This window comes from Folsomia candida, unplaced genomic scaffold, assembly GCF_002217175.1.
Source record: "Folsomia candida strain VU population unplaced genomic scaffold, ASM221717v1 Fcan01_Sc020, whole genome shotgun sequence".
In the NCBI taxonomy this organism is placed as follows: domain Eukaryota; kingdom Metazoa; phylum Arthropoda; class Collembola; order Entomobryomorpha; family Isotomidae; genus Folsomia; species Folsomia candida.
Window position 1 is genome coordinate 1,741,576 of NW_019091212.1, and position 21,924 is coordinate 1,763,499.

At 39.5% G+C, this 21,924-nt stretch overlaps 6 protein-coding genes across 7 annotated transcripts; 2 read left to right on the top strand and 4 right to left on the bottom strand.

Annotated features, from left to right (window-relative positions):
* Nucleotides 1–26: 26 nt before the first annotated feature.
* LOC110857978 (retinol dehydrogenase 12) lies at nt 27–2,276 on the bottom strand. The gene is made up of 4 exons (XM_022106593.2): nt 1,210–2,276; nt 1,012–1,139; nt 422–949; nt 27–354 (listed from the first exon to the last, which is right to left on the bottom strand). The coding sequence occupies exons 1-4, from the start codon at nt 1,364–1,366 to the stop codon at nt 184–186; spliced, it is 984 nt and encodes a 327-aa protein (XP_021962285.1). The 5' UTR covers nt 1,367–2,276; the 3' UTR covers nt 27–183.
* A 268-nt stretch (nt 2,277–2,544) lies between these two features.
* On the bottom strand, nt 2,545–5,774 carry LOC110857985 (carnitine O-palmitoyltransferase 2, mitochondrial). 2 transcript variants are annotated; one of them, XM_035858383.1, is made up of 11 exons: nt 5,509–5,774; nt 5,064–5,427; nt 4,748–4,964; nt 4,515–4,656; nt 4,289–4,448; nt 3,943–4,222; nt 3,672–3,859; nt 3,432–3,601; nt 3,135–3,363; nt 2,874–3,066; nt 2,545–2,809 (listed from the first exon to the last, which is right to left on the bottom strand). In XM_035858383.1, exons 2-11 carry the CDS (start codon nt 5,407–5,409, stop codon nt 2,683–2,685), a joined length of 2,052 nt encoding a protein of 683 aa, XP_035714276.1. In that variant the 5' UTR covers nt 5,410–5,427; nt 5,509–5,774; the 3' UTR covers nt 2,545–2,682. The 2 variants fall into 2 exon arrangements, with proteins under 2 accessions (XP_035714276.1, XP_021962294.1); XM_022106602.2 differs by having other exon boundaries at nt 5,064–5,431; nt 5,509–5,773.
* Nucleotides 5,775–5,938: 164 nt separating this feature from the next.
* LOC110857986 (protein NipSnap) lies at nt 5,939–7,839 on the top strand. The gene is made up of 7 exons (XM_022106604.2): nt 5,939–6,349; nt 6,434–6,622; nt 6,675–6,834; nt 6,907–6,975; nt 7,063–7,261; nt 7,360–7,470; nt 7,600–7,839. The coding sequence occupies exons 1-7, from the start codon at nt 6,273–6,275 to the stop codon at nt 7,635–7,637; spliced, it is 843 nt and encodes a 280-aa protein (XP_021962296.1). The 5' UTR covers nt 5,939–6,272; the 3' UTR covers nt 7,638–7,839.
* Nucleotides 7,840–7,912: 73 nt separating this feature from the next.
* Nucleotides 7,913–11,759, bottom strand: LOC118432874 (ubiquitin-conjugating enzyme E2 N). The gene is made up of 4 exons (XM_022106730.2): nt 11,546–11,759; nt 10,920–11,070; nt 9,648–9,743; nt 7,913–9,545 (listed from the first exon to the last, which is right to left on the bottom strand). Exons 1-4 carry the CDS (start codon nt 11,570–11,572, stop codon nt 9,367–9,369), a joined length of 453 nt encoding a protein of 150 aa, XP_021962422.1. The 5' UTR covers nt 11,573–11,759; the 3' UTR covers nt 7,913–9,366.
* On the bottom strand, nt 9,756–10,913 carry LOC110858075. The gene is made up of 3 exons (XM_035858389.1): nt 10,691–10,913; nt 10,435–10,606; nt 9,756–10,354 (listed from the first exon to the last, which is right to left on the bottom strand). Exons 1-3 carry the CDS (start codon nt 10,814–10,816, stop codon nt 9,906–9,908), a joined length of 747 nt encoding a protein of 248 aa, XP_035714282.1. The 5' UTR covers nt 10,817–10,913; the 3' UTR covers nt 9,756–9,905.
* A 133-nt stretch (nt 11,760–11,892) lies between the features above and the next one.
* Nucleotides 11,893–21,677, top strand: LOC110858170 (calcium/calmodulin-dependent protein kinase type 1). Its single transcript, XM_022106850.2, has 10 exons — nt 11,893–12,157; nt 12,403–12,537; nt 18,831–18,905; nt 19,131–19,269; nt 19,761–19,884; nt 19,980–20,064; nt 20,139–20,194; nt 20,337–20,463; nt 20,587–20,671; nt 20,754–21,677. The coding sequence occupies exons 1-10, from the start codon at nt 12,045–12,047 to the stop codon at nt 20,883–20,885; spliced, it is 1,071 nt and encodes a 356-aa protein (XP_021962542.1). The 5' UTR covers nt 11,893–12,044; the 3' UTR covers nt 20,886–21,677.
* The last annotated feature ends 247 nt before the right edge of the window (nt 21,678–21,924 follow it).

The following is a 21,924-nucleotide window of genomic DNA, read 5'->3' on the forward strand; positions in this document are numbered from 1 at the left end:
GAACGAGATGAAAGCTTTAAAAAAAGTTGGTCTCTAAAATTTTTATTACATAAAAATAATAAATTCATAGCTATTTGAGTATTATATACTTTTTAATAAGCAGAAATGTCCGTATTGGGTTGGCACGCACGGGGCAACAACTTTCATCACGCCTCCTCCCTTTTGTCATTTATTACTCGACATTTACTTTTTATTAAGCCCAACAAGTTGTAGACTAATGTCCCACAGACTTTTCCCCACTTGTCCGTCCATCTTTTTCATGGCAGATTTGAAATGTTTCCCAAATCGGTAGATTTGTCCTGTCTCTTTGGACAAGTTTTTGTCCAGAGCACAGTAAAGGATGGTCTCAGCTCCCTGCATGACAAATTAAATAAAGGTTCAAACTCGAACAATAAGGAATAATTGCATTTCATTTAGTCACCTGCTTCGCCGTCAACCCCACCAACAAAATGTTGAGGTTGGTATAAAATTTTCGGAACGGTGTAAAATTTCTAAACACGTCGGTCGCGACGAGGCCAGGACAGACGGAGTACGTCGTCACTCCCGAACCCACCAACCTCTTCCCCAACTCCTTTGTGAAGAGGGAATTAGCCAATTTGGAATTGTTGTAGGGAATCGTGTTTTGAAAACCAAAGTTTTCCACTCGTTCCAACATGAGGTCGTCCAGTTGCAAGTCCGCGATGAGTTGGTTGGTCGAGGTGACTGTGACGATGCGAGAGGGTGCGGCGGCCTTGAGGTTGTCCAGGAGGAGATTGGTGAGGAGGAAGTGACCCAAGTGGTTGACCCCCATGTGCACCTCGAACCCATCCTTGGTCACTTGTCGCTCGTCAGAGTCGAAATAGACGCCAGCATTGTTGACGAGAAGGGTCAGCTTCGGGTATTGTGTGGACACTTGGGAGGCAAAAGTTCGTACGGAAGATAGATTGGCAAGGTCGAGTTCTTTCAGGATCTAGAAAGATTGATGAACAAATGATCATACATTTCTATGAACCGATGGATCACTTTACGTACCAAGTTGCTTGATAAGGCTCTTGTCCTCTGCTGAATCTCTTGGACAACGCTCTTCCCCAGGGTAAGATTTCTACAGGCCAAGATAACCTTGTAGCCTCGAGCTGCCAGGGCGATGGCGACTTCCTTTCCTGAAGAAATTATCGAAATTTGTACATCAATTTGCTATTACAATTCGTCTCGAATTATTATTTCACTTACCTAGACCAGAATTCGCTCCCGTGACTAAAGCCACTTTTCCCACCACGGTGGAAGGGTCCGTTTCCTCATCAATTATTAAATCCCCGGTTAAAAGACGTAAAAATCTCTCGTACAAATATTCCAAGATGTAGAGAAAGATGGAAAGATATGACGGCATTTTGAAACACTCGCACTTTTTCACAATTATTTTACGATTAAACTTTTTTTTACCCTTTTCAGGAAATATTCAAAATTTTAATTTATACACATTCAAAAGAATATAAATAAGAAAGCTATGCTGTTACAACCCATGATATGTGGGGTTGTGGCACCTTAATTGTGGAAAGTTGAGTAAAGAGTGCAACCACCGACGCGAAAGAGATGCCACACAACCAACTAATCTTTTGCATCCACTGCAATTCTTTTTTTTGGTGCAGATCTTTACACCATTTTCATACGTAGAATAAGTGTCTGTAATGCAAAATCAAAGAGATGACGGTAAGAAAAATTCACAAGGAAGGAAGGAACAACTCGATAGTAACTTGCTTTTTGAAAAACAAAAACCAGTTATGTTACATACGTTACACACAATTTTCAGAGATCTGCTACATGCATATGCACATATAACGCTGTTATGAAAGCAGTGAAGCATTCATAGCAAAACGTGTAGCTTAACGTGCTATGCACTCAAGATCGTCAATTAGCAAGTGGCGAATGAATGAATTTAAGAAAACTTTTGTGCATGTGATCTCTACCCTGATTGCATTGTTTGATTCAGATACATATTTACATTCGTATGCAGTGTGTGCAATTATTCAAACAGTGGTGCATGCTTATATACATACGATATATACAGCGTGTTAAATTCTTTCGTTATTTATTTGTATTAGTGGGCTACGATTAGTCTGTTTTGTCTGTGAAGTCTTTGTGTGAGAAAAAGATGAGATGTTGAGTTATGTAATTAAGTATTTACTCACTTATTAAGTGAGCTTTCATATATTATTATACATATGTTGCAGGGTCAGTTCATGTATGTATATGCATAAAGAATGGTGTTAATTTGTCTAATTTGGTAAAAATGCCAAAGGCAGATATTGCTTATATGCTGTTTAAGCAATAATAACAAAAAATTAAATTAAAGATAATGTTTTATGGTTTATGATACATTCAAATTCTGGAAGGAATCTCATTGTTGATTTGTAGATTGATTTTCAACCAACTGTGTAGATCAGTAATCCGTATTGTGTGTATATTGTATGCATTAAGTACGAGTTCTTAAGTAGGATCACCAATCTACAACAAAGCTTGGTTGGACCAATGATTCCAGGAAATTGGAGGACGCGATGAAACGGAAAATAGGAATAAACTACGAAATGCGATTTATTTTCAATTGCGTCGTTTAATATATCTTATCATACATAGAAATACTTCAACCAAAAAAAAATATCTAGCATGTTCTTACCCGAGCACCACTAATCAGTTCAACTAAACTGATTACGAAAACATAAGCGAATGAATATCATTGAACGTCGATTCGCACGATTTTGTGAACGCGGAACCGTCTTGTTGATTTTTGTAAGTTGCAACTACACACCCCAACCCTGTGTCCCATATTTGATATCTGGAATATTAACAATGTAAAATTAGACTAAACTTATTGATGACATCGATAATTTGTCACATACGCAATGCCAAATCCATTTTCAACAACAGGTCCAAACCCCCCAATTCTTACAGCTGGACTAGAGAGTGTCGAAGTCGACAATATATTGTGATTAATTATTTGATATGCTTCATCCGAGTAGATATCGTGCAGCTTCTCATTGCGGGACATGCAGAGGTTTTTCATTGCGAAAAGATGTCTATCAAATCCTTGTCCTGATTTATATGAAAGTTAGTACCAAATGACGAGATTTAAAATAAATATATGTATAAGTATTTCTCACCCATAGCTGCATCCTTTGTTAGCTGGCCATGCTTCTCTGAACACTTTTTGATCAATTCTCGTAAATGAGATTTCTTGCTGGACCAGTCACTCTTGTTCATAGCTTCACTGACTTCCTTGGTCAACAATGTGGCAGGACGAATAGCTTCGGTTCTCCCATGTTTGAAGGCAGAAGTACTACAGGATTCGTACGTGGTGGCAGTTTTAGATGACATTCGCTGATAAGCTACCTGAATATAGAAACTTATTAATTTAATTGCTTCCCAACAACCAAGAATATTTCAACTTTTAACATTACTTGAAATCCTAGTTGCATCAGTGAATCTGGACTTATTCCCCATTTCTTGCATGCCTTCTTCCCATACTTTTCCAGAATAAATGGATGAATATCTAAGGATCCGACATGCGAATCGAAACGTTGTTTTGCCTGGGTCAGAGATGCGTTACACTCGTCATCTACTTCCACAACTATAAAACAAATAATGCCACTTAACAATTCCGAATATTTTTTATATGAAACCCTGTGTTATCCTATTACCTAATCTTACTGGTTTTAGCATAGGACTCTTTGGTTGTAAATCAGTCGACCACTGACGAGCTTTACTTTCTCGATCAATATCATTAAAAAACCGCATCACAGCAACTCCGTCGCCCCAAGCATGCTCAAAATTTAATCCTGCCCATCCATCCTTGGTCGTAATCAAGTTAAATGATTTATCGAACCATCTACAAATAAATTTAGTAATGTATAATTGATATATATATATTAAAATATAGTAACGTTTAGTTTTAATTATTTTTTGTTGCACCTGTTTGTCCCTGTCCCTGAGTGGAGGTATTGTCGAATCACTGTGACAGGATCTTCTCCAAGATTATCGTCATCCAAGGAAAGAACAAACAGAGCAGAATCAACTTCTTTAAAAAATTTTTGATTCCTTGAACTTTTGCTGATCATTTTATCCCTGAAGGTGGCCCACTTATCTCTATTTTCAGTGGTCATTATTCCAATAGGATGTGGTGACTGGTCAATATTATCAGCTAAAATGGATTCTAATGACCCCATCAATTCCTGAGCCGGCAGGATGTTGCCTAAATAAAAAGATTAACAACTTTAGTTGAGAAATTAAGAGCAATTTCGAATACGTAATCACTCACCATCAGGATCTAAACAGTTCATTGAATAAAAATGCCCCTTTCGCATGACTACAATATGTCTCACAGTTTTGTCAGCTTTTTGAATTTTGTCAATCCCAACCTGTGGTATTCTTGTGGACCTAAACAAGCTGGGAAATTGTGACATGTCCAAGGGAAATGCCTTTGCATAAATTCATCAAAACCTTAATTTGTATTACAGAATTATAGAAATATATTAATAATCAACCTTGTAAATATAGGACCCGTACGTTGCAAAGGCAGTAGGTATCATTTTCATAACTCTACGGTACGCCTGGGTATCGCTCTTCTTTGGATTCATGTGGTAAACTTCAGGCTCTAAAATTTCCTTGTCCAAAGCTTTCATGAACCTTTAAAAAATTGAATTTACTTCGTACTTACATATTTTCGAACAAATTCTCAAAACTCGTTTCAAGTTTTATAATTTACTGACCCACCTACCTCAAGGACGAAATTAACAGGTTTGTTGTCCTCGTCAATTGCCATTTAGACTTTGGGAGTCGAATCATGATACCATCATCCTCAACAAATACCAATCCTGGATTAGTATTGATTGGCAATGGATTCCGATCCTTGAGATACATTTCGAACCATGGTCCAGATATGTAGCTCGTCTGTTTAAGCACCTTGTCCTTCTGCATGAGCTCTCTATGCAGCTCTGTAGTACAATAAAATAAATACAACTTTACCATAAAGACGATCATGTAATTAATAGCAAGAATACTAATACGCAAATAAATAAGCATGTCCCACTCACTGTTTCCAACACCATTTTGAAAGTTTGACAACAATTTTTCTGTCCTGCTCAACTGTTCCGGCGTGATGAGGGGTTTCAAAGCTTCCAAGTAGCGTTGACACGTCAACTCCAGTTTGGGGATTGGCAGTCGTGGGAGTGATTTCTGAAAGTAATAAGTTGGGAGTGGACTAGGAGCAATTTTATTGATATCTGATGATGACGAAGTTGTCGAGGCCTCTCCTTTAACAGCTGCTACACTAGCAAATCCTGCACGTTGTTCTTCCAGCAGTCGCCGACATAAGGTGGGGTGAGACCGGTGGTGGCGATGGATGCCGACCAACCCAATAGATTTGGATGGGAAACGCATTATTTCTGATTTCTGATTCTTTCTATTCAATAAACCAATTTTAAACTGCATGCAATTATATTTACATTCCATACTGTTGTAGTGCTGTTCTTTTATTACCTGATCAGTGATAATGATAATGACTGATTATGATTAAACTGGGACGGACAACGTGAGATTCGTTTTGGATTTTGTGAATTATATAATCGGGGTGAATTTTTGGGTAGAAAGTTAAAAGTGAAAAGTGGAATTAGGTTAGCGTATTTATATCAATCACATCTCGATTACCACTGATGATACCCAATCCAAGATAACATTTAGACTTGCACCTTATTCAATGTTGTTAGTTTCTCAGGAGTGTCAGCGGTGCAAAGGTCTCTCATCGGAGAAATGTTTCGTGCTCAAAATCTTGTTGCCAGCAACTCGATGATGATTTCTTTGAGCCCCAAAGACGAAGAACCAAATGACGACTTCATCGTCATCACATCACCATCTTCTTCTTAAACACAAGAACATTTTACAAGTCGAATCGCCCAGTTAGTTGCCATCACACATTGCAACATTCATAATTAGTCCATATACTCCACTCTTCAGTCAGTGGGTTATTATTATAGTTAACACAGTCCAGTTATTACATTGGTTGATTGGCATTGTATGTAGAATTGGCAATCCTTGGCTATTCTTTCTTCTCGTACTGGCCATCATCCATCATACATATCCTCTTTACCAGCATCATTATCATCGGGTTTAATATAACATTAAATTAATGTATCCCAGCTAAATAAACTCACACACACACCTTCCTCATTCTCATTTATATTGTATCTCAAGTGTAGCAGCTAAACTAGTGGTGAAGAGAAAGTAGACCTTTTTGATAAAGAAAAATGGCTGTGAGTTGTCGAATTTGCAAATATTTTGGAACCCGATTGGTCCACACCCCAATGCTGAGCTCTTTTAGAAGGTCTGTGAACTAAGGGATGATGATTGTTATAAGTAATATATGCGTAGATTTGATTAGCTAATTGCTTTATTTAACTCATTCCAGGGGCGTCAGTGTGTCCGCACCCCGATTCGATGTCCCTGGAGGGGAAGGATTTCTGAGCAAACTGTTTGTGAGGAAGATCGAGCCGACGAAAGAGTCTCATTCCACGATGCTGTCGGACAAGGAGGTGATCTATGAGCTGCAAACCCACGACGTGAAGCCCGCATATCTCGAACAATATTTGGACAACTAGTAAGTTGTATTCCAATTTCGAGTCTCGTCGTCACAATATTGTTCTCTCCAGTGGCAAACATGTGGAAGTGGTCAATCAACTCAAAGTTGGAGAACTAATGGCGAGCTGGACGGTCGGAATTGGCGACCAGGACCAAGTCATTCATATGTGGAAGTACACGGGAGGATATACCGGCGTGGATACGGCAAAGTTGACAATGAAGGAGAATCCGGTAATAAGAAATAAGTTGGACGCTATTCGTATGTTTGTCATGTGTGCATATACTTTACTTATTATTCTGTAGGATCACAAGAGACTCTTAGATGAACGTTTGCACTATGTCCGAAGACGTCATAACCAGTTCCTTCTCACGGTAAGGGGATGATAAGTAAAAAAACTATGGCTAAAAATGTATTGCTCATTTAATTTATTGAACAATACGATAATTTTTCCCATATAGTTCAGCTACTGGCCACAGATCGCTAAAAGGGATGGTAACAACATTTACGAAATCCGAAGCTATATTCTCAAGCCGGGAACGATGATCGAATGGGGGAATAATTGGGCGAGAGCTATCAATTTCCGACAGCATAATGAGGAGGCTTTCACCGGATTGTTCTCCCAGATTGGACGGTTGTACAATGTGCATCATATTTGGTGTAAGAAGACTTGATCACGATAACCAGGCTGGTTATACCAGCTCTACTATTTAAGCTGCTGTATTTAATTATGATTAATTATGATTGTGCTTTTGCAGGTTACAAGGATTTGCAAACTAGGAAAATCACTCGAGAAGCGGCTTGGAGAAAGCCCGGTTGGGATGAGTGTGTAGCTTATACAGTTCCACTTATTCGCGAAATGGATTCACGTAAGTTTATTTCAGTAAAAACGACGTATTTACTTTAGTAGTCAAAATTTAAATGATGATGGAGCGTTGTCGATTTATTTCGATGACCGTTTTCTAACGTGTTCTAACCTGGCTTTGTATTGCTTCTAGGAATCCTTATTCCCAACAAGTTTTCTCCAACGCAATGATCAAGAAAATGATGACTGTTGTTGTTGGGGCAGTGGCCTTAAATAATCGAAACGACTCAATATTTTTTGCTTTCGAACTTATTTTGTCTTAAATATTCTAAAGTGCAGTGGTTTGTACGTAGATTTAAAAACATGATACATAATATTATTCATTCATGATATGACCAATGTACCAGAATAAAAGTCTTAGTCCCAAAATGAATTGTGATGTAGAATGCAGATTGATTCCTACAGTTATGGTTTTAAATGAAGTCATTACAAGTCAATTAAACAGGTCCAATATTAAACACTTTTTTATTTTTTGGGAGCAAAATAGTACCGTACGCGTATCATAACTTCGCACACATTTGGAGTCAAATGTCGTAGAAGATATTGTTTTTCAGTGGGAGGTGATCCAGAATTATTAAGGAATCAATCTTCTCTCCTCTTTCACTCTTTATAATCTATACTACGAACTATTGCAAATTTCAAAAGTTTCCGAAGAGCATGGGAATGACGCCCTCCTGAATTCTGGATCGCCCTCCCCTTGTTGGATATATCTTAGCTTATATATTTAGTTGATCATCATCATCATCTATAATAATACTAAACTTAGGCTAGGCACTGCCTCTCTGTTTCGATCTCGCTCGCTGTATCAGTAATCTTGTTCTTAAGGTTATTATGTTGATTGGAATAATCGCGCATTATTCCTTGTATCATATCATCTATAGTTTTTAATTATTATGAGCCAACAAACCAATCGTCCTCTTGTCCCTGTCCTTAATAAAACTGACCTTTGTTCTTCTTGTTTGGAAAAATGGAAAGCAATAAGACGACATTAAATTCTTCTATTATACTTAAAGTTTTTTGCAAGTTAAGCTCAGAATGAACCAAGATTAACAAACAAACAATTAAGAAGATGATGATGAATATTATTATTCCTAGATACTCACTCTCTCTAAATACGTAATAAATGAAATGATCAGTCAGTTGAGAAAACATTACATAATAACGGCTCGAAAAAAAAAGTTGGTAATAATATTCAACACAGTACTTACTGATCACAATAAGTGAAATATGTAAAATAACTAACATTATTAGGTGAAATATGTATGCAGCAGTAGCATCTTAAAGTTTATCGGCACTGTTTCACATACTTTGCTTATTCAAATTATAATGGTCAAACATCAGGCGTTTCTTATAAAAAGTCTAATGCGCTAACTAATTGTAATAATTAAGTAATTATTAGGAAAATCATGAAGAAGTTACATAATTCTTGTAGTAGTTTCTCACTCAGAAAAAGTTGAATATAAAGCAATCTCATGTATTGCTTCAAGATCAATATAAATTTTACTTAGCTATAAAAGTTTCCTTAACCCGAAGAAGAATATAACTTATTAACCAACTCACCAACCAATAATATAAATGTCATTGAGGACGACACCTTAGAAATCGATATTACTTGGACAAACAAACAATTTATTCGGTGAAATTTGCTACAAATTAGGTTGGCCCTCAGGCTCCAGACCGTTTTAAAAGTAAAGATTTTTTTGCAGTTTAAGATAAGTTATTCTTATATAATCAGTGAAATGATGGTGGTGGTACACTAAATTTGACCATACATGAATGAAGTTTATATGTTTACAACCGTTGAATTTTTTCAGTATGATGGTGATGAATCAGATGAATAAGAAAGTACATGAAAAACAAGTCAGATTGCGTATTAATAAACCTATTCGTGAAGCCAGTATTAGTTGCCCAGAGCATACATTCTTGTCCACTCTCTAGCGTTTCGTATAGCCTCCTGCTCGTTCATCTTCCAGAGTTCGGCGACATCGTTGGCCAGAGGGTCGTCCGGATTCGGAGCACTCAACAACGCCTGAATAGACAGCAACACAGTTCGAATCTGAAGGGCAGGACTCCATTTGTCTAGTAGAATTACCATAATTAAGCAATTATCTCAATTGGTTATAATTAATAGAGTAAGTAAGGCTGATAGGCGAGAATAAGCAGATGGAATTAACTAGATACCTTTTAAAATGTCCAAGCAGATTCTACCCAACTTGTCAATATTCGGATGGTAGATTTTCGTAATAAAACGAACCTTTGGGGCTGACATGGGATAGTCTTCAGGTAAGAAGAAAAAAATAAAGGATAGTAAAAATTGAATAGAATATTATTTCATTAAAAATAGTAGACGGCGAATGGCGAAACTAATAATGGTTCAAAGCCCCACTGAAATTCGCGGCATTGTATACAAAACCCCCACATTGCATTGCAAAGAAATATTCATGGCCACGTCGTTGATATGTGCTGGCGAATCCCCCCTCGATAAAGGCATATCGACGATCCTCGGGTCGGTGGAAAAAATTGAAGTGGGTGAAGGGATCTCGCATCAACTGATCGCCATCCAAGTCGATAGCGCATACCATCCACTAGTCTGCCCTCTGTCCTCAATGCCTGGAGTGGATAAATTGCATCGTAATCCATTAGCGGGTTAACTGTTTTGGTGATGGTTAGGCTGGGGCCAACTCGGGTGACATTTATTTTCTTGATGTCCTCCTGCAGAATCATCCGGAAAAGGGCTATCATGGCTGTGTTGGTCGGACACCGATTGGCCCCACAATGCACATCAAATGTCTGCAAATTCCCTTCCATCCCAGCTACAAAAGCCGCTCCAACTGGCGTTGACGCAAAACGTCGATCCCGGAGAGTAGACGGGAGGAAGCGTTTCCAGACTGAAACACACAAGAATGTTGAAATCATCATTATCAGATTATTGTATTGTATTATAATGATAATAACAAATAAATGTTACCATTGTTTGGGTCGGGAAAAATGGGAGCCCCCGTTAAATCGTCCCACTCCCAAATCGTGTCGAGTTGAGGGAGAGGGGGTGGAGGATTTTGGCGTAATTGAGCCAATAATTGGGCGACAGGGTTGAGCGGGTTGAAAAGCTGGTTCAAAGCCATTGTTGTGGTTAACAAAACCTGTCAATTACATTACAAACTAAACAGTAATAAATAAAGACTTCAACTAAATTAGATCAAAATAACTAAATTTTGACAACTTACCTGAGACTGCTGTTGTCGAGTTGAGGGAAACAAGTGAAGTGACGAAAAAACGTTCTGCAGCTCGCCTGAAACCAACAAACGACACACACACAAACGACACTGCCCAAAACAAACAGGTCCAAACATGTTTATTACACAATCCCGCAAATTTCAGTGGAGCTTTGAACCATGATTAGTTTTGCCGTCTATCAATTGTCAATGAACTATTCTACATCTTTTCTTGACTTACCTTCAGGTAAGAACAGTTCTAGCTTAAAAACGCCACCTTCGAACGGAGATCCTTCTGGTCCTGTGACCACGACGTGGAAGTAACGCGCGTTGCTGTCATCGGGGACGGCACTTATTCCCGGAACTGGTTCCGCCATGAGGCGTTGAGTTTCCTGGATAATATAATAAATAATATGACGTAAGATGCCGATTTATCACCGTGACATAATGCAAAATCCAAGTAACCTAATCATTGATGAATAAGAATATTTAATGTAGAATATGCCACCTTTTGTCAAATTATCCAAATTATTACAAAGTAAAAATCTACTTCCACTTTTGATGACTGTTCATCCATGGTTCAAATACTCAAAAAACCAAGTTCATTTTTTTAAATGCTGAAAACTCTAACCCGATTTTTGGGCGTGACCACCCCCTCCCCTCCCCCCAATCACCCTTACTTAACTTAACTACCCAACCCTACAAATATCCAATATCCACCCCTTTGGGCCATCAATTCCCCCCCTCTCTTTCCGCCATCCATCCTCTAATCCCCCTCCCCCACCACGAAACGCATGCTTTTTCCTCCTCATCCCCCCACTTACCCACCACGTCAGCACCCTCGGCCCACAGAAATTAAAGACTTACCTTGATAATTCGACGCGGTAGAGCCATGGTGTCTCGGCTCGAAACTTCTTGTACGGCAACTTCTTCTCCTGACTGAAGGCACGGTTTCTGGAAGAGGCTTCTTGAACCTAAGCGGGAAATTGCATAATCATCGAGTCTTGCTTGTGAGTTTTGAAGAGAATGGGCCACCGGGGCTGGTTGAGAGAGGGTCGTCCACACTCGTTTCAGCCAGATTTTCTCCACCGCACCCACTGCCAGCCTGTCGCCAAGGTCGGAAACGTCGCCACGGGAGGAGCGGTCTGTGTCGTCGTTGTGGGCGTGGATGGTCCCACGGGGGTTGAAAGTTTGAGTAAGATTGAGACGACGCGGACGGCGGTGGTGGCTGGTGCTGCTGGTTGGGGTGAGACTGGACCCTCCATTTCCACATTTCCACCTGATAGTCCGTACAGCCAGCTTCTCGAGTTCAGTCAACGTTTGTCACGCGAGGGGAATAGTTAAATATTTAATTCGGCATTTCTCGATGATGCCGCTTTTTGGAAAAAAAGACTCTACCAAGAAGGCCAAGAAAGAGGGCAAGGACCCAGAAAAGCCCCAGCTAGAAGACAAGTTCGAAATGAAGGATGTCCTCGGAACGTAAGACATTATTTATAAGAATTTGCAATATTTTTCCAGTGATGATGGTGGGATATGAGTAAGTGACACTGACACCAGGAGACAGTGGCAGGATCGAATTACTTCCTGAGAGCTTTCTAAATCCTTTGTGTCACTACTACGGTCTGTATGGCACACAGCCTCCCACACTTTCACTCACGAATGATCACCTTACATAAAATTGGTCTATGTTCAGACAACCCTTAAATACTCTGACCTCTCTCCAGGGGGGCGTTTTCTCAAGTTCGGCTCGCCCAGAGTAAAGAAGACCCCAGTGTTATGTACGCCATAAAGATCATCGACAAGAAGGCACTCAAGGGGAAGGAAGACTCCCTCGAAAATGAAATCAAAGTCCTGCGAAGGTAAGGGAAAGACTTTTCGGTTAAACCTTTCTTTTCAACTTTCACTTTTTAGCACGACCACAAATCTGCATTATTACATTATTCCACCCACGACGAGGACCACCACCAGCGAAATCTCTCTCGCTTTCTCTTGATCTTCATCGAGTCTCAAAGTTACCCGTACGCGGTACATGCACGTAACTGCATCATGTAAATATTAGAAGGAAGACAAAGTTGGTTGTGTCAAAACTTTTTGTCTCATCTCCTCCTCAATCCTTCAATTTTCATCTCTCTACATTTTCTCCCTCATTTCATTTGTTCATTTGGAGTTGTGCATTTGTTTGCCAACTTTTCCCCGTATCTGATCTCACAGAGTATTGACTACTATTACTACTACTACTGTCTCATCCCTCGTGTCTCATTTCACGATACCCTCTATACGACACACACGTTGACATTATCTGCCTCATATAGTTGGGTATCATCATTCACCACCGGCACCACTGCGAACTAAATAAGTTTGACAGATTGATGTGAAAATTACACTTGGTCATGATTAACAAGGCCCATTTGACCATTTGGTGCATGTATGTCTATGCCATGTGTGTGTATATATATAACCAGCACTTGCAGTAATAGTAAGTAGTAGTGTAGTAGGAGTAGTAGTTAGTAGGGTTGAGCTTCTTCACGTTTCTGTCATATCAGGTGGTGCGGAATTATTACTTTCTCTCTACACATGCTTTGACGACCTCGTCCTCGTCCTCTGGCCAAAAGTCATTCATTCCCGAAAACCATACCACACAAAATATCATCATAATCGCCACCTCCATCCATCCACCACCTCCTCATCGTGCGATACATCATCATTTTCTTTCTCCGCTTTCTTTTTCCCTTTTGACTTTTTCTGATCCGCCTGAGCCCTGCACAGCTAAATTATTTTCTCCGCCTCTCCACCAAATCCCAGCCACCCAGTCAGTGTATTTACAAAGCTACATCATATTTATTTATGTGCGACTCGGCTGCTTACCCAAAATTTGCTATGGCCTCTTCTTCAAACTTACACGTATTTGTATAATTTTCAGGTAGCACTTTGTACATCGTACGTAGTCATGTGTGGGCGTAGGTTATATAACATTCAGTTTCTCCTGGCAGCATATTGTGAATTTCACTCACTCACAAACACACAAAACAACAATTATAATCAACGTTTGCTGGTGAAAGTTGGGCGAGTGAGTGAAATGTGGTGGCCATTATTATTATGTCACAGTAGTTGAACATTGTGCTAAATAGCGATGAGAAGGATTATGTCCTTATATCATCGTTGTCGTCATGTACATGTGAATCAAATCATCTCCTTCACAATTTAACATCTGTCTGTCCACTATTTATAGTCCATAGTCCACACACCACCAACTGTGGCTACGTGGCGAGATGGAAACACTCTGCCGTCTCCTCTACTTCCTTCCTCGATCAAATTCCCCAATATATTTCCTATGTCTGTATCATTCCTGTACAACGGAGTGTGTCAAAGCAATGTCGTCGTGATTCGATTCAGAGCACTAGAGAGAGAGAGAGAAAAAGTATCGTGCCACTTAGTTTTCTGAGAGAGAGAGAAAGTATAAGTGGTGGTGGAAGTATCATCAAGAAGGATGTGTTATGTATGTGTAATAAGCAAATGATGCAGCCTTTTTATTACTAAGCTGGCTTTGTTGATCGATAATGGGCATGCAACACCATGCAAGTATAAAAATAATGATTCTCCGCATCGTGTTGGCCGGGAGAGCGGATGAGATGAGTGTATGCATACCCATTTTGTAGGTCTAATGGTTGATGGCAATGTCAACAACATGCATACATATTTGCTTCGCTTTGTTTGGACTTTAGATTTTGCTTCCTAGTTGTATGAGGAGGATCAAGAGGGTATACAAGTAGATGGGCGAAGAATATTGAAAAATCCTGTCTTTTTAATTTCAAGTGTTTCGCAAGGAAAGCAGCTTATCAACTCTTGTTATATTTACTGGATTGTTGACTAGTCGTGTGGGTAGGAGGCCCGATTCTCATTCTTTTGTTCTGTCGGTCCCGAATGTTTGCTTTCTTCGGGCATAAGTTGTGCACTGTTCGGTACAATGCGGCATGGGTGGCACGGTTGGTTGGTTAGTTGTGCCCATAGTTCAGAATCTGGGACGACGACTCTTAAGATCCGGATGAATGTGTGCTGCTGCTGCTCCGGCTGCTAAACTGAGGAAAGAAGAAGTAAGTAGGCCTCTGCTGCTGCCTGTGAATATGGGAATAGATGGGAGGAAGAAGAAGAATGTTGGGAAAGTGTGCCAAATGCGAGACGAGTAGAAAATCCGAGTGGCAGAGGAGAAAGCAGCTCAAACTGCAGTGTACTAGAGAGTAAGAGAGAGAGAGAGGGGAGAGAAACTGGTGCTGGATTATGTGAGATAGATAGTGGGCGCATTTTCTCTTCTACACGCTTCATTTCTACAATTCTTAGTGTGTGGATCCAAATTCAGTCCGTCCAATATTCCAAGTCTGCGACATATCTACCTCCGCAATATATGATATCAAAGCTAGGGGAATTCAGTCAGGTCGGGACAAGGAATCATGAACTGATGGCATGCATGGTAGCATCCACATTATAGTCAGTCTCATCATCATGCCTTAAATTAACCATCTTCTCCGTCTTTCAATAGTGAAAAGCATACTTACGTCGTAACCAGAAAATATAAAAGGAGTATAGTCAGGTGGGTGGATAAGTCCCAGGTCTCAGGTAGTCTACCACCTCTCTCTATCTCTCCCTTCCTCGTATCTCTGACAGAGGTGAGAGTGGGCCGTCATCATCACCATCATCAAGCCAGGAAGTGATAGATTCTCAAAGTGTTCTTCTTCCCATTGACATGCACATTGTATGAGGCGATCCACCCAATTCCATTAGTTGGTTGGTTGGTTGGTTGGCAAAGCAATTCAATGTGCTGTGCGTGCTAGTTGTCTATTTGTTGGTTAATTATGTGGGAGAATGATAACCAGAAATCCTTTTAATCACATGAGGAGAGAGGAAGGAAGGATGTGCTGCTGGCTGGTTGTCGAAGGAGATGCTGAAAATTAAGACTCGTAGATATTATTCATTCCTGCTCAAAGTTTACTCTATTAAATCATATTAATTGCTTCCTCTACTGACGGACTGACTGAATGTGACTGCATGAACTTTCACCACCAACACTACTACGTTTCAACATTTACCTCAAGTTTTGCAAATAAGTGTTGGCGGAAGTGATGATTGGTATCGAACAACTGTATTTGCACACTTTTTAACTCCGGGTGAGTAAATCGTTTCAAAGTCAGGAGTTTAAAATCACTCCATAATCAGTAATCTCTCAGAAGTCAGTATATTTACGTATGCCTGTAATATACGACATACAAAGAGAGAGATAGACTGAGATCTACCTAACGACTGTTAAAATAACTCCAATTATCTCCAACAATAAACAGTACAACTACTCCTCATCATCCTCCGCATTGCAAGAGCAAACTGTAACTAAGCTTCAGTGATTTAGGTCAATCATTGTTTCGATCAAGTTTAGGCTTCCCAACTTCTCAAATTGTTTGGGTGAAAGTCGACGTCTCTTATTTGCTGTGTGCTCTTATAATTATCAGTCGTCCTATTGCTCAGTCATGTATGAAAGCCAACTTTCCAACAAGAGGGAGGGAGAGAGAGAGAGAGATCTATTTCCTCTTCTTTAGCTTCACTCACACTCTTTCCTGGCCTTCGGAAATTTCTCCAGCTTTCTCTCCGCTCCACCACCAGTACCAGCAGCAGCTTATTCTTGAGAATAAGTAAGTTGAAGGCAGCAGTAACAACTACTTCCTCCATCCAATATTTGGGGAACATAGACACAAAGGTGACCCATGTATATAATAATGAGTTACAATTGTCCCAATCCTCTCTCGACGTTGAACATGTAGCTTTGTGATGTCGTCTTCGAGCTCACCACGACGAAAGCGTGGTGGGCATTGTATGCGAAAGATGAAAGTCGAAAATAACTAAGAAACACTTGGTAAACAGTTTTCCGGAATCTGAAGCTGCTGCCTCCGCCATCGTGATTGTTCCCTCCCTAGATATGCGTTGAATACATGTGTTGCAGTTGACAGTCATTGGATTCAATCATTTGTGATGCCTTTCAAGACTTGGTGGTCACAATCAATTCAATTTTCTCGAAAATATGTACACATCACATTGCCAACCAACGGAAACAGTAGTAGCTATTGTACTCGGGACAAATATTTTTCGTCTTGCGTCAAACTTTTCCGGTTTTGTGGATAACAAAATTATTTGTCTTCAAAGAGCTCACTTTGACAGTAATGGAGGACAGAGATTGGATGTAAAATGTTTCATAACCATCAGCGTCGCCATGTCATCCTCTTTGGCCTTGATATCTGGGTTAAACTAGAGCCCGTCCAGCAAAAACATTACACATTTCTGTGAATCATGTATCCTTCCATCTTAATTAATCCGTCTGGGAGGGAAGGATGGATGGATTGACGACGATAGATGTCAAATAATCAGAGCTCATGTGTCGTGCTTAGTAGTAAGAACATATAATTGACAAGGACAGTGTGTCTGTTAATTTTTAACGGATCTCCTCTTTCATCCCTCCGGTCGTTAACTACATTCACGACTTGATTGGACTCACTGGCAGACAGAGGATACATGATCCATCCATCCACGTTAAATGTAATGCATGCAACTCTTTCATCCTGATGAATCCATTGTCAAAATCTCTACTACATTTTGCACCCGTCTAGTATTATGTGTTGTATCGTAACTTATTTAATTACATTTATTTGAACACTACTACACATTCATCCATTCCATTCCCTAAAGAAGAAGGAGAAGAAAAGGAAATATGTAAATAGGTAGCAGCTTTTATGGCTTTAAGATTGGATGCCTTAAATTTGGACGAGGTCTCTCCTTTTTATTGTCGTCACCTTCCTGGCAATCCCTCCACTCACTTGTCAGTCGCTTAGCCCTTCGTCGTCGTATCAACAACTTGAATCATTTTTCTTTTATGGGGAAGGAAATTTATGAATTCGAATTCATGCAGTTTTGAGCAGTAGTAAAGTGAGTATAAAGTTGGACAACTCATTTCATTATTTCCCTTTTTTTAGACTTTCTCACTCAATCTCTCATGTACTTGTACACAGTTTGGAGAAAGAACTCGAACCTTATTACGAGGCAAATGACGTACTTAAGGCACCATAAACTCTTTATTTATTGCCTGCGTGGCTTCGAGGTAACCATGTAGGAAAGACAGACCGATTTCATGTCAGACGGGTCAGGGCTATAGTAATGGGTTACGTTTTATTAGTGGAGAAAGAGAGAGAGAGAGTTGTATGTTGCTGCTGTAGTCACTTGGGAGTTTCGTACCACATCAGCACATTTGTTTGTTTGAACAAGTATATCATTATTTATCGATTGCATTCTTCTTGGCGAAATTATCCTGGGAGAGTCTTGGTCTACTTGTTACTTGGAGAAAAGGAGGCGATCCTACTGCTAACTGCTCCTATGCCACTCTTCCATCCATCCATCGACATGGGCGACATAAACATTAGTTTTAATTCGCTATTTTACTCCTTATCCCGGTAGGAATTGGAACTAGTTATTGCCAGTGTTGCACTGTTACTTGTTTTACTTGTGAAACTGCTCGGTCTGAAGTTGCATGGCGTAGATGTTGTATTGTCGTGGCGTGGTGTGGCCTATCACGAACGTTACGAAACCGCAACTCTGCGAGATGAATTTTGTGATTACAGACGGAAAAGGAGGAGGAGGAGGAGAAAGTTGTTTCAATTCGGTCCGTCGTGGTGACGGTGGTGGTGGTGGTTCATTACTTTGTTGATTTAATCCTGGAAATAAGCTTTTTGGGAAATAACTTTCCCTCATATATATATATATATTGCTAATAAGGAGGGGTAGGTAGGTACTCACATAGGACGTACATACGTAGTAGGAATAAGCAGAAGGTGTTGTGGGCGACGCAAGTGAAAATACTTTATAATTGGGCTCTTCTTGCACGGGTCGCGGAAGTGAAGTCGTTTAAAGTGCAGATTTCCTATTACGCAGTAGTAATATCAAATATGTTGTAAGTAGGTCACATTTGTGGGATGAAGAGAAATATGAAAATGAGATGTAATATGTAATCATAAAAGTTATTAACTTTGAGCAATTTTGCTATGGCGTGATTTACTCTGAAAAATCATTTTCTTTTTTTAATTATAAAAAAAATCACTATGTATGTTTTTCTATTAAATTCCAGACTGACGCATCCCAATATAGTGCAGCTGTTGGATACGTACGAAGATAAAACTAGGGTCTATTTGGTCATGGAATTGTAAGTGTTTCTTTCCATTATCTCCATTATTTTAAATTTCCATGTTTTTGTACAACGGAGAAAGTCTTTGCACGCATATATTTTGCACACGGTGTCCAGCAGTGTGCAATTAGTAGTCGGCCTCTCCAAGATTTGTAGATAAATTCTCCCTAATTGTTTCATCCTCTGACATTTGATCATTTCACGAGAATTGGGTGGGCATGATTCGAATTTGTGTTGATACAGAGTGACTGGGGGCGAGCTGTTCGACCGGATCGTGGAGAAGGGGTCTTATACTGAGAAAGACGCAGCCGACTTGATAAAACAGGTGCTAGCGGCTGTGGAATACATGCATGATCAAGGCGTGGTGCACCGTGACCTAAAGGTAAATACATGAATGGATACCGCCGACGCCGTGATTGTATATGTACCATTGCTTCGCTTCACTTTGCTTTCTCTGCCATCGGTTCACAATGCCTTGAGTAAAATTTTACAGCATATATGTAATACCTTTATTAGCACGAGCTCTAGTGTTCACTAGCTCTGAATGTGCATTGTGCAAAATTGAGACTACTTTGATTGACATCAAACGCCCACTTTCCACCTCGCTTTTCCACCAGGACTTCTGTGGGTTTTGGTGGTTGTTAGACGAGAGTGAAAAATGGTTCAAACTTTCCCATGATCCAGTCGCAATTCACTTTACTGCTCCGAAACTGATGTGGTTTTATTATTTCAATATCAACTCTGTAGTCAAGTAGTTGGTTGGTGATCTGATGTCGTTCTGATGTATGTGTGTAACAGCCTTGGAAAGCGTGCATGTTTTGGGATAATAATAACGTATTCCGCAGTAGTACTGAAATTCTATTGTGATTTCAGCCCGAGAATTTATTGTACTACTGTTCGGACGAGGACAGCAAAATAATGATCAGTGACTTTGGTCTATCAAAAATGGAGGATTCTGGTATCATGGCCACCGCGTGTGGAACACCAGGATACGTCGGTCAGTATTTCGATCATCTTCTTCGCTTGGTCACACGGCTGGCTGGCTGACTGGGGCGAACTTCCAGAATTAAATCCAACAAATTTCCATTTCAGCTCCAGAGGTGTTGGCGCAAAAGCCGTATGGAAAGGCGGTCGACGTTTGGAGCATAGGTGTAATCTCGTACATTCTCCTTTGTGGGTAATGTGATATAGTTTCTATTCACACGATGAGCATAAATACATACAATACGCAAAAATATGATCCTTTTCCAGGTATCCTCCTTTCTACGATGAAAACGATGCAAATCTATTTGCTCAGATTTTAAAAGGTATACAATTCAGTCTAGTTTTCCTACTACTAACTACGAGTAAAGAGTACTGAATACTTACTTATGCTACGCTCCGTGTTGGCTAGAGATGTATATACTGTTTTAAATTCATTATATTTATCATGGGATTTGCCTCTTTTAGGGGAATTTGAGTTTGATTCTCCGTACTGGGATGAGATAAGCGACTCAGCGAAAGACTTTATTCGTATGCTAATGTGCGTCGATACAGACAAACGATTTACCTGCAGTCAAGCTCTACAACATCCATGGTAATGACACGCATATCGATTTGTTATTGTTTCCATTTTATGATGGAAACGTGCCTTTGAACTATTTGACCTTTTTTTCCCTCGTGTGGAAAATGTCGCATTTATGAACTCTGATTTGTACAGGATATGTGGAAATGCGGCCAATAAAAACATTCACGGAACTGTGTCGGAGCAGCTTAAGAAAAATTTTGCAAAGTCCCGATGGAGGGTGAGAGGCATTTCCCATTAATGTAAAAAAAAAACTCATTAAAAAACTATATTTATAATCTTGTTTTCTTTTCCACTTTCAGCAACTAATGCATGCTATCGCTATGGTTCATAAGATGCAAAGGTTAGCACTTAGTACCTCAAACAGTATGGACATTGAGGAGAAGAAATGTTCCACAATCACTGAGGAGGAGGTGGATAATGGGGCTGCATAAGCATAATAAGGCGAGAAGGCTTCCTCCTCCTTCGGGGATGGGCGACACTCGAATCTCGGCAACGAATGGCTGCTATTATTATTAAAATACGTAATTAATTGTTTGCAATATCCTGGTTGATATTTCAAAAAAAACGGCAAGTTCCAAAGAAAGAAACTTTAACAGCGATTTAACGGTGGTGATGATATTATTAGGTATATACTGCAACATTCACACACCGATTAGATATTATCTGAATCCAATCCATTCCTATCTACTAAATAACTACTTCAATTTAAAGAGTTCAACAATATAACAAAAAATGAATGATATTACACTACCTTATTATGATATTTAAATATAAAGTAAAAGTGCTTTTAACTCTGATTGCCATTTAAGTATGATACTTTTACAACCAAGATTATTATATCCATACATAGGAAATTTTCATAATATGTCCTTTAAAATATGTATTTAGTGCGTTACGCCAAAAAAACAACAACTTTAGTTTAGTCTTCATTATTCTGCGATACTAGTTTCTTCAAATATTCATCATCATGATATTATTTTTTATAGTCAGTCGCACACACACATATACACACTCAATACGTTGACTTTCTATTAATACCGGGCTCACCGTTCGTTCTTGCTCGATATAAATATATAAAAAAAATTATTATAAAACGTATTGGAAAATTAGGAAATTTCAAAGAAACGTAGGACAAAATTTACATCATCATGTCTTATTATTCTGTTAGTACGCGTTTAAGAGGCAAATAATAAAAATAATGGATATCAAAGTTATCGATCAAACCGTTGTTATTGAAGACTCATTTATTTATGTGCATTTTACGGCAAAAATTTCATTCAACGGGATCAACAATAACACCCCTCCCACCGACTTACAGAACAGAATGATTGGATTTAGGGTCACCACAATATGTCGGACTCGTTGGTGGAGGACAATGCAAAAATGCCAAGCTAAACAAATTTATTGTGATCACCCATCGGGGAGAAATATACAAAGTGTAAGATTGATATTGATGATAATGGCTTCGTC

Excerpts from the sequence above, each read along its gene's own strand:
- LOC110857985 (XM_035858383.1), bottom strand. The coding sequence starts at position 5,409 with ATGCGTTTCCCATCCAAATCTATTGGGTTGGTCGGCATCCATCGCCAC. Across the intron at positions 4,223-4,288 it reads GAACTGTTTAGATCCTGATG|GCAACATCCTGCCGGCTCAG; the intron begins GTGAGTGATTAC and ends CTTTTTATTTAG. Across the intron at positions 3,364-3,431 it reads TGATGCAACTAGGATTTCAA|GTAGCTTATCAGCGAATGTC; the intron begins GTAATGTTAAAA and ends TTCTATATTCAG.
- LOC110858170 (XM_022106850.2), top strand. The coding sequence starts at position 12,045 with ATGATGCCGCTTTTTGGAAAAAAAGACTCTACCAAGAAGGCCAAGAAA. Across the intron at positions 12,158-12,402 it reads ATGAAGGATGTCCTCGGAAC|GGGGGCGTTTTCTCAAGTTC; the intron begins GTAAGACATTAT and ends ACCTCTCTCCAG. Across the intron at positions 20,065-20,138 it reads TCGTACATTCTCCTTTGTGG|GTATCCTCCTTTCTACGATG; the intron begins GTAATGTGATAT and ends ATCCTTTTCCAG.
- LOC118432874 (XM_022106730.2), bottom strand. The coding sequence starts at position 11,572 with ATGGCTCTACCGCGTCGAATTATCAAG. Across the intron at positions 9,744-10,919 it reads AGAACTGTTCTTACCTGAAG|ACTATCCCATGTCAGCCCCA; the intron begins GTAAGTCAAGAA and ends TCTTACCTGAAG. Across the intron at positions 9,546-9,647 it reads CTGCTTGGACATTTTAAAAG|ACAAATGGAGTCCTGCCCTT; the intron begins GTATCTAGTTAA and ends TAATTCTACTAG.
- LOC110858075 (XM_035858389.1), bottom strand. The coding sequence starts at position 10,816 with ATGTTTGGACCTGTTTGTTTTGGGCAGTGTCGTTTGTGTGTGTGTCGT. Across the intron at positions 10,607-10,690 it reads CTCGACAACAGCAGTCTCAG|GTTTTGTTAACCACAACAAT; the intron begins GTAAGTTGTCAA and ends TGTAATTGACAG. Across the intron at positions 10,355-10,434 it reads TTTTCCCGACCCAAACAATG|TCTGGAAACGCTTCCTCCCG; the intron begins GTAACATTTATT and ends TGTGTGTTTCAG.
- LOC110857978 (XM_022106593.2), bottom strand. The coding sequence starts at position 1,366 with ATGCCGTCATATCTTTCCATCTTTCTCTACATCTTGGAATATTTGTAC. Across the intron at positions 1,140-1,209 it reads GGGAGCGAATTCTGGTCTAG|GAAAGGAAGTCGCCATCGCC; the intron begins GTAAGTGAAATA and ends TAATTTCTTCAG. Across the intron at positions 950-1,011 it reads GAGCCTTATCAAGCAACTTG|ATCCTGAAAGAACTCGACCT; the intron begins GTACGTAAAGTG and ends CAATCTTTCTAG.
- LOC110857986 (XM_022106604.2), top strand. The coding sequence starts at position 6,273 with ATGGCTGTGAGTTGTCGAATTTGCAAATATTTTGGAACCCGATTGGTC. Across the intron at positions 6,976-7,062 it reads ATAACCAGTTCCTTCTCACG|TTCAGCTACTGGCCACAGAT; the intron begins GTAAGGGGATGA and ends TTTCCCATATAG. Across the intron at positions 7,471-7,599 it reads TATTCGCGAAATGGATTCAC|GAATCCTTATTCCCAACAAG; the intron begins GTAAGTTTATTT and ends TATTGCTTCTAG.